Raw genomic sequence first — 14226 nt, 5'->3', positions numbered from 1 at the left:
GGAAGCTCAAGTGCCTCTCTCTGTCTCTGTCTCTCTCTGCCAATGGCAGAGGAGGCTGGGAGCCGCAGGGGAAGGCTCAAAGAGCCACATGCGGCTCTGGAGCCGCAGGTTGCCGACCTGTGCAATACGCAATGTGTGTGCATTTTCAACGGGGAATGGAGGACCATTAAGAAAATGAATCGAGATACCAAAATCTGAAAGGATCCTACATCAGCAGGCCCCAGCGAAGGCTGGATGTGCCCGGTGGCATAGAGAGAGAGAGACAACCGAAAAAACGATTTTAAGAGGCAGCAAGGAAAACTGGCAGGAAAGAACTGCTCCTGAAGCAGAGGTGAGTTATAGAGAAGAATATGAATACAGCAACAGACTACATGAGAATGAGTTTCTGGGTGAGTCAGGGTGCATCAGGGGAGAAAATGAAAGGTGGAGAAATATGCAGAGGAACAAAATGGCAAGAATCATCAGCATGATGGGACTGCGATCAGAAGCAAGGGAGACAGGTGGGTCAATGTTTAGACAAGGTTTACACAGAGAAGGTGAACGGAAACCTGCTGGTGGAACTGAACGGATCTTTTCTACCCATCCTATCTGAAGTGGCAGGAGACACATGCTCTGCGCATCGTCAGCTACGAAGTATCAGCTGGTGGGGCCGAGAGGAGATCCTTTTCTGCCATAACACCCACCCTTTAGATCAGTGATCCCCAAGGACCAGTTTTGTGGAAAGCGATTTTTCCACGGACAGGGCGGAGGGGAAGAGGAGGACTGCGCAACCTAGATCCCTCACATACAGTTTACAGTAGGGTTCACCCACCTATGAGAATCTAATGCAGTGTTTCTCAACCTTGACAATTTTAAGGCATGTGGACTTCAACTCCCAGAATTCCACAGCCAGCAATGCTGGCTGTGGAATTCTGGGAGTTGAAGTCCACATGCCTTAAAATTGTCAAGGTTGAGAAACACTGATCTAATGCCTGATGAGCTGAGGTGGACCTAGCGCTGGGGAGTGGCTGCAAATACAGATGAAGCTTCACTCACTTCCATGCTGCTCACCTCCAGCTGTGCAACTCAGTTCTTAACAAGTCATGGACTAGTAACAGTCCGTGGTTGAGGAGTAGTGGTCCTAAACCTGTTGGAATTTTGTAACGCCTTGAAAGCTTGACTTTGTGTCCAAGTCTATAATCCTGGGTATATCAGAGAGCCCATCTCCTGGCTGTCTGGCTGATTGATTATATTATGACCTGCTGTTTGTGGTTATTCTTATTTTCTATTTTTACATTGTGCATTTATGTATTTTATGGTAAGTCTCCTAGACTCACATAAACGTATACTGATGACAAACTGTTGATGTTACCAACTTAGGTAATGAAACATCTGCAAGAAAACAAGCAAGATCAGAGAACACCAAGGGCCCCTCACGTAAAAGTGAGGTGGACAACTGTACAAATCAAATAAATGAATGAATACCTCGAATGCTCCACTTGGTTACCAAATTAATTCATCTTCTGGATTAGCACAGTGCACTGCAGCAGAATCTGCAGAAGAGCTGAGTCTTCAGGTTAAGTCATAAAAACTGAACTAAAACATAACAAGCTAGCTCTTTAGCTAATTTGGTTACACACTTTGGGTGAAGCAAGCTGTTCACTGAGGCGTAAAACAAGGAGGGGAAAAAAAAACACCCTGAGATAAGTGAATGCTTCATCCAAGGAGAGAAGTATATAAATGGAGGCCCCCAAAAAAGGTTGCATGATCACGGGTGGGGGAAGATGCTTTAAGCAGGCTGCAAAGTGGGTGGGAGTAAATGATAAAAATGAAGTGTCAAGTGATGGAGGCAAGGACGAAGCAAGATTCAAGCCAGGGATAAAATATGCAAGCTAAAGAAATAAAGAAAGGGGATTCAGCTGCAAGGGGGGGGGGGATGTAGGAAAGTGACAAAAAACTTAAAAAGGGGGATGTCGAAATGGGGGGGGGAGGCAGGAGGCAGAAGTCATAGGGGTTTTAAATTAAATTTTTAGTAGAAGCGGCCAAATTTGAATAGTTATTTTTAATCTTTTTTAAATTTTGTATTGTACTGTACCATTGTTTTAAACTGGCTGTAAGCCGCCCTGAGTCCTCCGGGAGAAGGGCGGGGTATAAATTTAATAAAATCAAAATCAAATCAAAATCAAATCAAAATCAAATCAAAATCAAATCAAAATCAAATCAAAATCAAATCAAGAGATAGGGCGGTATATAAATTTAATAAATAAATTTTATTAATAAATAAATAAAATAAACAAATAAATAAATAAAGAGCCCAACTTTCTTTGTGGAAAAAAATGGACCACAGGAGCAAGTCTCCTTCCCCAACCCAAAGTCTCGACCCACCTCCCCCACCTTTGCCAATCCAGGATGATGGGGATGGTAGTCCAGAGAGGACTACCATTGGCCCGATAGTCCCAAGCCATTTGGAAGGATGCCAGTCAATTGCAAAGGCTGCGAGCCAGGGGAGGGGCAGCCTGACATCTCAGGACAGGCTGCTGGGAAGGATGGGCTTCTGTGCTGGAGGGATTGACCCCGCTCTCCCAGACACGCCCCCTCCGCCACGCCGGCTGGGAACGATGGGGAGTGGAGTCCGGGCCACAAACCAAGCGGAGGGATGAACCCAGGGTCCGCCCCGAAGAAGGATTTACAGGGGGATTTATTTACAGAGAGATTATTACCGCGCTGGCGGCTGAGCCCTCATCGGGGGGGGGGCTCCGTGGTCGGGAAGGGGAAAAGCCGCTCCGTCCGTCGGTTTCAGCCGGCCTGCTCGCTCGCCCGCGCCGGCTCAGCTCCATCTGCGAGGAAACCACCGTACTGCCGCCGTTGCCGCCGCCAGCCTCACCCCCGCGGAAGCTCCCGCCGCGGCCACCGCCATCGCCCTCCGCCCCGCCTCGCCTCAGCAACGCGGCCGACTCCGGCCCGGCTGATTACGCGCCTCGGAACCGCCGGCCAAGCAGGCAGAGTGGGAGGAGCCGGAGCGCGGGCGGGCCAATCGGCGGCTCCCGCGCGCGGCCCCTTTCGCCCAGCCGCCCAATCCGAGCCGGGCCTCGTGAGCAGCCAAGATGGCGGCCCCGTCGGGCGGCGTGTGACCCAGCTGAGCCGCGACCTCGGCTCTTGGCGAGCCCCGAGCGGTGGCGGGTCGGGGCGGGTCGGGGAGGCTGAGCGAGGAGGACCCTGAGCGGGGAGGCCTTTCCGCTTGGCCCGGCTGCGGCTAGCGAAAGAGAAGCGCCTATAAAAACGTAGGTGGAAGCTGCTGGGAAAGGGCCGGGAGGCGAGGATGGGAAAACTCCGATGTTTTGTTTTGTTTTTCTCCTGCACGGTCGGTTGTCCTTTGCAGAAACTGGGAGGCCTTCCGGGCTGGCTTCTCTCCTGCCAAGCGCGGACCTTAGGAACAACGCCCGGTGGCATGAGCCGGGTGCAATGCAGGGATTGGTATTGCGGGGAAGACATCTCTAGCTGCGGCTTGGTGGGCTGCCTGCAAGACCTTCCGTTGCCCAACTGGGGCATCAGGACGGATGGCAAGCAAACCTCTCTAACCCGGGATTCCCACGGGTAAAAGAGGGGAGGGCGAGACGGTTCGCTGCTGGACCAGGACTTTGTGCTACCTGCAAGAAGGAAATGGCTGCAGCGCAGTTTGCAAACAGTGCAGGTGGTTAGATCCTCCTGCATCGGGTCCGACTACCTAGTGCTGAAAGGGGTGGGTTGGTGGGAAGGAGTGGATGGACAGAAATATTGAATAGGAGCTGGAAGGGACCTTGGAGGTCATCTAGTCCAGCCCCCCCCCCCCCGCTTAAGCAGGAGTACCTACTACACCACCTCAAACAAGTGACAGTCCAGCCTCCTCTTAAAAACCTCCAGTGATGGAGCGCCCATGATTTCTGGTGGCAAGCTGTTCCACTGGTTGATTGTCCTCACTGTCAGGAAGTTTCTCCTTAGTTCCAGGTTGCTTCTCTCCTTGATCAGTTTCCAACCATTGTTTCTCGCCCTTCCCTCAGGTGCTCTGGTGAACAACCTGATCCCTTCTGAAGGAAGGAGTGGATGAACAGAAGGAAGGAGTGGAGGGATAGAAGGGAGGGAGGGATAGTGAGGAGGAAAATTGTGCTAATCTGTATGGATTATCTCCCTGGGGTTGATAAAGAACTCCAGTATAAATCAGAACACTGGAATGTGAGGTCAGCTTCTGCTCCGGAGAACAATCAAACATTTACTTATTAAATTTATATGCTGCCCATCTCACTATTGAAATGACAATTGTTGCCCTAAAACAAGGTTTCCCAACCTATGAGGTGCAGACGGGTCCAGGGGAGGTGTGAAGAACCTTTTTAGCTACATTGTGATGATAAATCCACCTTTCTAAAAGTTTCATGGCTTCGTTTTCACAGTTTTTCTTTGTGTTCATTTCGGGGCTTGGATTTGTAGGGGAGGTGTGATGGCAAAAAGTTTAGGAACACTTTATAAAATGTTTCCCAACAGTTTGAAGGCAATTGTGATTTAGCATACCTAAAAGCATTGTCCATGTGCATGTACTTTGCATCTTCAAATCAGTTTTATTTTTTATTAAATCTTAAAAATAACACAAATGTAAAGAAAACAAAGTAAAAGTAAAGAGGAGGGAGGGAGGGAGGGGCTTCTGATCTTCACAGTTTGCCAGCGCATATAAAACTAGATAGGAATGAAAGAAAAAAATGAATGTAGGGCATTGGAGCAGAGTATTTTGAGTGATTGATCTGTGTTTCAGGAAGTTATTAAAGTAAATTGAGATCTTTTGCAGTTCATTTTCCAGCATAGATGGTTTCAGCTGTTTAGACTTAACAATAGGATTTTGAGCAGGATTTTGGTGTATAAGAATGTATTTGGTTCTCTGTTGCTCTCAGAAACAAATGGGCTTTTATCAATAAATCTGTTTATTCAATTTATATAGCTGCCAAATTCAATCAAGTGACTCTGGACAGCTTTCAATTTAGTTATTGCTTTGGCCATTGGTAATAACAAAAATAAAACCTTCATAAATGTGGCACTAATAAAAACATTAACAAAATACATTACAATGTAAAAAAACAGTGAAAACATGAAAACACTCATTCCAGCAAATAAAATATCAGAAAGCATTAGAAACTTTTGATATAGTTTAGCTGCTAATTTCCATAGCATTGTTCCTTCTCTCAGTTCATTACATATTCAATTTCATCTGTATCAGGCCAAAATGATTTCCTTATCAAAAGAGGATCCAGGAATTTTCCACATGCTGAAGGGAAATAGAGCACTACAATAAATAATGGGTAAAACCTATAATTTCCTTGGAGCAAGGACAGAGCACATATTTACATGGGATATTGAGAAACTGGCCCTCTGTAGTTATTTATGCCCTTCATTGGAATGGTAGTTTGTAAATATTGCTCAGAGGGATGGCACTGTAACATATTTTTTTGTTTTATTAAGTGCATGCCAAGAGACAGTTTTATTTTGTAATAATTTAAAGAGTCTTCTTTGGGCGAAGACATACAGCACCCTATTTTTGTATATATACTTTGGAAGTGCTGCAGACTTTGAACAGGAACAGTGAACTTCTAAGCTACTCCTTACAGCAGCTTAATTTTCCAGCTTCCCTCCCTGCTTTAAGGAATTACTGAAAATCCAAAATGAATCTTAAAAGCACTCTTTTTTTCAGGCTTAGGTAAAAGTGGAGATCCAACATACTGATAAGAAGCATTACTGAAGCATTATAATACTATTTTATATGTTCTCTTTTAATCTCCTTTATTTTCTCAATGCTCCAGAGATTAAAATGACAGGGAAAGAATTTCTGGACCATCCTATGGAGAAAATGATCAATAATTCAAGAAGAATCTCAGAAGCCACCTGGGAAAAGATGTTTGAAAAATTGCCTGCACGAGATCAGTGAGTACTAAACACTTTGCAAATATCTGACCATTGAGTACAGGTAGTCCTCGACTTACAACCTTTTGTTTAGTGACCAGTTGAAATTACAACGGCACTGAAAAAAAGTGACATGACCATTTTTCACACAACCATTGCAGCATCCCCATGGTCATGTGATCAAAATTTGGACGCTTGGCAATGTGCTCATTTTTATGACGATTGCAATGTCCCAGGGTCACGTGATCGCCTTTTGCGATCATTTGACGAGCAATTTTAATGGGGAAGACAGATTCACTTTACAACTATGTTACTATCTCCACAACTGCAGTGATCCACCTGACTGGCAAGAAAGATCGCAAAATGGGGCAAAACTCACTTAACAACTGTCTTGCTTGCAATAGAAATTTTGGGCTCAATTGTGGTTATAAGTCAAGGATTACCTGAATTTCCTTTTGACAGGTCCGCTTTCAAGACACTCAGGAATCTGCACCCTGATAATGCGGTGTAAATAGTTAAAAAAAGATTATTTTCTGAGCCTCCAGAATACAGCAGAAAATGCTGCATAAAGACCAAAAATCAAGCTTATTGTCTGTGTTAGCCTCTTTTATTTTCTGCTGGCAATAAATGGATGCTAATTTGACAAAGGATGCTCATTTCAATAGGATTTTTGTTTGCCTAAAAATGTCAGACTTCAGCAGAAATTATAGTCTTATTGCCCCCACTGTATGAAACCGATTGCTTTTAATAGAAAATGTACCTATCATGAAGCTAGTCCTCATGAATACGTCATGAGATTCTATACTAGTTTAGGCTTTCAGAGTGAAAGTATTTGGTTTCTTTTTTTTATTCTTTTGCTATAGTGTGTGATGCACTCTGCTGGTTAGTGTTCTAGTCATTGGTGATGGCAGCGGCAATAATAACTTCTCTTCTACAGAAGTTTCTTCCAAAATGGAGGTCTCGTCCTCGCCTTCAATTCAAGTCTCCTTGCCTTGATATCTAATAACTCATTTAGGAAGATTCTGCACGTCACACAGGCTCGTTATTCAGCAGTTGCAGCCATGTCCTTAATGCCATTCACCACAACTACAGTTGCTTACGAGGCCATAGTAAAACACCCTTTGATGACAGGTATGTGTTGACTTCATCCAAATAACTCAGTAAGCTTTTAGTTTTCTGTAATAACTATTCCGATATTTCTAGCATGGCACAGACCTTACCTTCACTGAGCCAAATTGGACTCCATCCTCCATGTGCAAGTTTCCTCTTTCTTTCAATTATGCCCACAAACCAGTAAATAGTTAAGTAAAATCCTGGTACTTACTGCTCCAGACGAGATAAACCTTATGCCGCTGTATTTTAAAGTTACAACTCCAATTCTTACAAGTTTCTTTTTTTCCATTCACTGCACTGTACAATTCCTAGAATAATTTCCGAAATACTTAACCTTTTATCATGCTTGGTTAGGACGCTGGAATGCATTCCCGCTTTCAAAGCTTCTATTTTCAAAAGGATTCTGAGCAGCTTACAGTATTTCAAAAACAGAACTTAAAAACAGTTGGAAACCCAACCACCCAGACAAAACAGTAGAATTCATAAAGACTTGACAAGGGGTCAAACTCCCAATTCAGGCCAACATAGTGATGTCTTAAGAAATTTGAAATATCCAGGATGCTAAGAGAGTGGTCATTATTATGTGTCTTTGGTGAATGCTGTTTATTACAAGTTGTGTCTTTTCAATAAAGAACTAGGGACTGCAACAGACTAGGCATGCTTCCCGAGTCTCATAAGATGACAACAGTTAACTGACTGGACCTGGAGCACACCTATTCTGCCTATTCATATGGGTAGAGATGACTGGATGCAAATGGGCCCTCAAATAGCCAGGCCCTTTTCCGTGAAAATCTAGCACCTTGAATTGCACCTGGAAGCCTTGTGTCAACTTGTGCATGATGACTAGCACCTTGAATTGTGCCTGGAAGCCATGTGCCAACAGCAATGATACATGGACATAACAAGAAGCTCCCATTACTGTTCAGGCTGCTGCATTTTGGAACAGCCAAAGCTTCTGGATAGCCTTCAATGGCAGATCCATGTACAGCACCTTGCAATATTTCAATTGCAAGGTAACCAGATTCCAGTTGAGGAAATTACTCAAGTTTTTACATGAAGATGCATGTCCTAAGCTTACTCTTTTCTCTTACTCTTATTCTGCTACCTTGTGGAGAAGTGGGCCTTTACTCTCCTGAAGTTCTGCCTGTTCTAAGGCAGAAGCATCCAATATGCGTATTTTCCAAAGCCTTTTATAATCTGTTTTATGAAACATTCTTTAAGAAATTACTGACAAAACTAAAGCAGCATTGGAAAAGACATCAGCAACAAAATTAGGGCAGGCATCAATGTAGTTTGAACAATCTCTGTTTTTCTGATAGTATTGCAACCAAACTAAACTGCTTTTTAAATACAGTATTGTTCCTCTAATCCATTGTTTCTCAGCTTGGCAGCTTTTTAAGATATGTGGAATTCAATTCCCAGAATTCCCCAGCCAATTCTGGGAGTTGAAGTCCACACATTTTAAAAGTTGCCAGGGCTGGCTGAGAAAAACTGATTAAAGGCGCATAAATAATCTGTGTTCAGACCGATCCAAGGCCAGGAAAATTAGGCATCTCGTTCAAACTTGTTCTGAGTGTTCTCCTGCAATAGAAATGTGAAATAATTCCATGTTCCTTCATGTTTTGATTAGGTTCACCAGAAAGGGTGATACACATCCTGGAGCTACCTATTATACAACCTACAGAAAACTGGCTAAGATAGTTAACATTCCTAAAGGTGTGCTTCCATACTTTAAAAATAATTAAAATAATCCTGGGCCAATTACTTTGTAGGCCATGTAGTAGAACTTGGAATGGATTACTGTGGTAATTGATGGCTCATGGAACAATGAATGAATGACTGTCCATTTCCTTTGACAAAGCTAGAAGTTTCTTCCACTGGAATTACAGGCCACTTTAAATGTTCCAGTGGAGCTTGGAACATAGCATTTTATGTCACATGCTCCATACCTAACCTAATCCCACAAGAGGAACATCATCAGCATGCAGCATGCCCATTGCATTTTTCCTGGGAAAGGATTGTTTAAACCACAAATACTCAGTTCAGTTCATTATTGTTTCAGGCAATTTAAACTGTGAAATCTGTGCCATGATGAGAGGAAGTTTAGTAGGAGCTGTCATAGGCTATTTCTACCCCATAATTATCGCACTGCCTCTGAATGCATTGCTGGCTACAAGGTATGTTTCAACCGCGGTGTTATATTAAGCATTCTTTTAGCGTTTTATTTGCAGGAACCAAGATTGTGTTTTGCTTGTATTTGGAAATGGGTTTTTGTTGTTATCCTGTTTCCCTGAAAGTAAGGCCTACCCCCCAAAATAAGCCCTAGCTTGATTTTGGGGGTTGGGCCTAATATAAGCCCTACCCCCAAAATAAACCCTAGCTTTGGGGTGAGGCACACACTTAAAAATCAAGCTAGGGTGGGGATGGTGTGTGTGGATCTGCCTATGCACCCCCGCACCACTTACCTTGCAGCCAGGCCTCTCCTTGCTGGCCCACTTCTTCCGTGGCCTTTTCTCAGTCAGGCCTGCATTTCTGGAAGGGGCACTACAGCTGAGAACCACACTATGGATTGATCCATAGCTCGGTACTCGGCTGCAGAGGCCTTCCAGAAAGGCCTGACTGCGAAATGCGGGCCAGGATGCAGCTGCAGAATGAAGCTGCTCCTTCAGCTGCAGAAGTAGTGGACCAGCTCAGCAGGGCTACAGACACACACAGAAAATAAGACCTGGTGCCTCTTTTGGAGGAAAAAAAAAGTAAGACCCACTCTTATTTTAGGGAAAACACGGTATTAACCATTTGTTTGGAAACCAAATGAATTACCAAACTGTGTGCTTTGAGTATTATAAACTTCCATTTTCTGGCATTTCTGTGCATAATTCCAAAAATCCTATTTATCCATTACTTCTATTTTGTTAGATAATGTTTTCATATATAAGCACTCATTGGTGATCTTTCACTGTTGAACTATGTGTGTAGAACTATGTGTGTAACAAAAACATGGGGGTGTAAGCATTAATTCTATGTAATTATCCAACGTGATCGTGTAGATGATAGGATTCTGTACCTTCTCGTCTTACGTACTAAATTATTTTCTTAATTTAAATGCTTTCCTCAACTTCATGAGAATATGGGGAGTCCTTGGCTCATGAGGACCACTGGGATCAGAATCGTTACTGCAATTCATTACGCAGCTTCCAACTTTTCTGCAGAAAATGTCGGAAATCATGATCACGTGACCATGGGACATTGCAATCTTGTAAACGTGAGCTGGGTTCCAATCACATGGCCGTGGGATGCAGCAGATGGCTGGAACTCAAAGTCCTGTGATAAGTCTCCCAATTCAGCACCAGTGTAACTTTGAATGGTCGCTAAACAAGGACTACCTGTAGTAAGAGGGAACAGGGTTCTAGAATGTAATGAATGAAAATTAAAATCCATCATTGCAAAAGCTTTACACCTAAATCTATACCCTTCTTCATACAGGTAGTCCTCAACCTACAACCACAATTGAGCCATTGCTAAGCATGTCAGTTATTAAGTGAGGTTTGGCCCGTTTTACGATCTTTCTTGCCACAGTTGTTAAGCGAATCACAGCAGTTGCTAAGCTGGTAATACGTTTGTAAAGCAAGTTTGGCTTTCCCATTGACTTTCTGCCTGTCAGAAGGTTGCAAAAGGGGATCCCTTGACCCCGGGACACGGCAATCGTCATGAGCCAGTTGCCAGTGTTGATCACGTGACCACGGGGATGCAGTTCACAAAGTGTGAAAAATGGTCACGGGTCATTTTTATCAATGCCGTCGCAACTTCAATCGGTCACTAAACGAATGGTTGCAAGTTGAGATCTACCCGTATCCTCCTTTGTATAACAATAGCTTCATACTCAGAGATGGTCAGTTTTAGAAAGAAGCTGTCCGCAATTTATTTCCTTCTCAATAGTAGAGTCTGTTTTAAAGTGGGAAATGGGTCCTTTTTTTAAACAGAGTGACGAAGCTGCAATTCCTGAGTTATCGCGATCTTGGCCAAACGCTTCGTAACATTTTCTCTCTTCTAGGTACTATACTGCTCCCTTGCCAAGCAAAGAGAATGCAGTGCGATTCTGGGTAGCGCTCAGCAAGCCCATTTTCAAAACGATGAGGTTTGGTGCTTTCATCCAAGTGGCACTTGGAGCGTACCTTGGCTCAAGACATCATGAAATATATCTCAAAATGACCCGCATGCCTGAACCCGGAAGGGATCCTCAGGAAATCGGAGAATAAAACTTAAAAGGTGTTTAGCTTTTATTTGACTGGAGTTCTTTCAAGCTTTGGATAACTTCTGAACATTCTAGTCTGGTTTTGGTCATTTATATCAACTTCGTTGAAAAAAGAGAAATTGAGACACACACACACACACACACATATCTCAAGAAGTATCTTAAAGGGATCAACCTCTGATGCTGTACTGCAAGATAGTAACCAACACTGGGTGAATGAGAAAAGCAACCCCTAAACATTTGGGGAGGGACTTCAAGAGCTACTGCTGAAAAAGAAGTTGTATAGAGATATACTTATTTATACAAAGTATATAGATATACTTATCTATATATGCACACAGCAGCAAATGCATCCAATTCATAGAGCCCTTCCCGGAGCACATGAAGAGCACTGAACAATATTTTCTAGATTGCTGATCCATACATGGGAGAGTAGAGACAAGTATTTCCTCTGTTATTTCCACAATACAAAACAAAATGGAGGGCAATTTAATGCAAGAGTCCAGCAATAACTCAACCTACCCAGTGAATAAAAAATGCTAACACAGCTAACAATATAGGCTTGTCCTCAACTTACAACCAATTGCTTAAAAACAGCTCAAAGTGACAACAAACCTCCCCAGAGGTGCTCGCAACTCGTTTTGCAAAATCCCATAGTGCATATCTCAGTTTCTCAGCCAAGGGAGTCAAGCATTGTCCAAACATGTTTCTGTGGCCATGTGGCCAGCATGACTACGCCAGGGCCTGCTTCTTGAAACGAACTGCATTGTCTGAACTTAATTAAACATCCTTTTAGTCAATAAAGCGTACTGCAGTTTCTTATATTTATAAAAACTGACAAAAATAACAGCCATAAATACCAAACTTTGTGGAATTGATAGGGAAAAAAACTCCAAAATGCATAGGTATAATCAAGCACTGAGCAAAGTACTGACCCCCAAATGTTTAAATGGCCGCTTCAAATTTTAACTCTATGAACAAAATTAAACTAAACACTGTTTTGGTAGTACCAAATTGTTTTTCAACGAAATGTGAGTTTGCACAAGGCTTACCTCGGAGATATCTAACCTTAATTACTTTTAAGATGTGTCAAGTTCAACTCCCAGAATTCTGGGAGTTGAGATTTTAAAAGTTGCCACAGTTGGACACCCCTGGCTTAGCTAAAAGGTGTTTTTTTTTGGGGGGGGGGAGAGAGAGTCTGTGCCTGTATGGCTTTGGGAGAAACAATTGGGGGAGGCTTACTGCCATTTTTTTTTCCCCAAGAAAAAAACACGAATGGGTGAAAAAATGAGTTTGCCTTGATGTCCACGGAGGGAGAGAAGCTGGGATGACAGGCATATTTAATATGTGGCATATCAAGAATTAGAATGCATGGAATCATGCAACAACCTTGTTTTGAATAAGGGTAGTCCTCGACTTAACAACCACAATTGGGACCAGAATTTCTAAGGCAGTTCTTAAGTGAGTTGCAACCGATTTTACAACCATTTCTGCCCCAATTAAGTGCAGTTAAATGAATCGTGGTTAAGTGAATCTGAATTTCCTCATTGACTTTGCTCGTCAGAAGCCAGCTGAGAAGGCTATAACTGTCATAAATACATGTAAAGCGCCTGAATTTTGACGATGTGACCACAGATACCTCAATATTAGTCACTTTTTTCAATGCCATGATAGCTTGGAACAGTTGCTAAATGAATGATTGAAAGTTGAGAACTATCTGTAAGGATTTTGTTTTTTTTAATCAGCAGCCTGTTTCCCAGGGAAGTTGGGAAAAATATACACAGTACACTTTTGAGTTGGTATAATTCAGCCACAGCTGAAGTATGTCACTGCACATACGTAAGTTTTTTAGTGATCAACATTTACAAAATTATTTGTGAATGCAGAAGTGCTGGGTTTGCTCATTGTTGCTTAAACCTTGTCACTGTTTTTTTAATCTTGTGTTAAGTACATTTCTAAACAGTGGCTGAAAAATCAGAAGTATAAAAATCTCTAAAAATAAGTGGTTTTAACTGCCTTGTATATGACTATTATTCTCAAGCATGGAAATATATATATATGGGATCTATAAATTTTGCCTGAGGAAAAGGATATGATTAGCGGTTATTTTCTATACCAGGCATGTCAAACTGCGTCACACCGAAACGGCACCCACCCCATTGCCGGCAATGGGGGAAGTCACGATATGCCATGCGACATCACATGACGTCGCGAGTTTGACATGCCTGTTCCATACTAAAAGAAATATTCAATTATTTGTTTTTACTTCTGCAATTTTTATGTTAGGTAAATCATCCTGGGAGCATGTGATGAAATGATACAGAAAAATTAAAGCTTTCTAAATAAATACTGCTAGAGCAGGGCTTTTCAACCAGTGGTACAGGTACCACCTGTGGTACATTGACACCTGGCAGGTGGTACGCGACCATTCTAGAAAAGTGGTAGCGGGGGAGGGGAATGAGCTGAAGCGGTGGCAGCACCGCATAAGCCTGAGCGAGAGATGGCTGGAGCTGCAGGGCTCAGCGGAAGCACCAGGATCAGCGCCAGGCTCCAGCTGGAACTCGGCGCTGATCCTGGCGCTTCTGCTGAGCCCAGGAGAAGCGCCGATCAGCTGGAATGTTGCAGCATCTCCAGGGTCTTGTGATTTACATTCAGATGCTTGGCAACTGATTCATATTTATGACGGTCACAGTGTCCCAGGGTCATGTGAAGTGATCAAAACCTGCTGCAACCACCCAGCAGACGGGGGAATAAAAACCAAACACCCCCCCACCCCACCCCCGCTGTCAATCCTCAACAGAAATGCTCATAACAATGAAAACCTCGGACAGGAGGAAGAGCGCCGCCGGGCGAGCAGGCAGGTGTCTTGCTTGGCTGTGCCTTGGGGGGCACTTTTTTCAGTGCCATTGTAACTTCAAACAGTCACTAAGCGAACTGTTGTAAGTCGAGGACTACCTGTACTT

At 43.3% G+C, this 14226-nt stretch overlaps 1 protein-coding gene across 1 annotated transcript; it reads left to right on the top strand.

The window, feature by feature from the left end:
* Positions 1-3170: 3170 nt before the first annotated feature.
* Positions 3171-11289, top strand: LOC107293604 (transmembrane protein 126A). The gene is made up of 5 exons (XM_015822759.1): positions 3171-3260; positions 5799-5919; positions 6836-7029; positions 9074-9188; positions 11063-11289. Exons 2-5 carry the CDS (start codon positions 5807-5809, stop codon positions 11265-11267), a joined length of 627 nt encoding a protein of 208 aa, XP_015678245.1. The 5' UTR covers positions 3171-3260; positions 5799-5806; the 3' UTR covers positions 11268-11289.
* The last annotated feature ends 2937 nt before the right edge of the window (positions 11290-14226 follow it).

Source organism: Protobothrops mucrosquamatus, unplaced genomic scaffold (assembly GCF_001527695.2).
Source record: "Protobothrops mucrosquamatus isolate PMUCROS unplaced genomic scaffold, P.Mucros_1.0 scaffold1669, whole genome shotgun sequence".
Classification (NCBI taxonomy): Eukaryota; Metazoa; Chordata; class Lepidosauria; order Squamata; family Viperidae; genus Protobothrops; species Protobothrops mucrosquamatus.
Note: the sequence above shows the minus strand (reverse complement) of the source record. Positions and strands in the feature narration are given on the sequence as shown.

Excerpts from the sequence above, each read along its gene's own strand:
- LOC107293604 (XM_015822759.1), top strand. The coding sequence starts at position 5,807 with ATGACAGGGAAAGAATTTCTGGACCATCCTATGGAGAAAATGATCAAT. Across the intron at positions 5,920-6,835 it reads AAATTGCCTGCACGAGATCA|AAGTTTCTTCCAAAATGGAG; the intron begins GTGAGTACTAAA and ends TCTCTTCTACAG. Across the intron at positions 9,189-11,062 it reads AATGCATTGCTGGCTACAAG|GTACTATACTGCTCCCTTGC; the intron begins GTATGTTTCAAC and ends TCTCTCTTCTAG.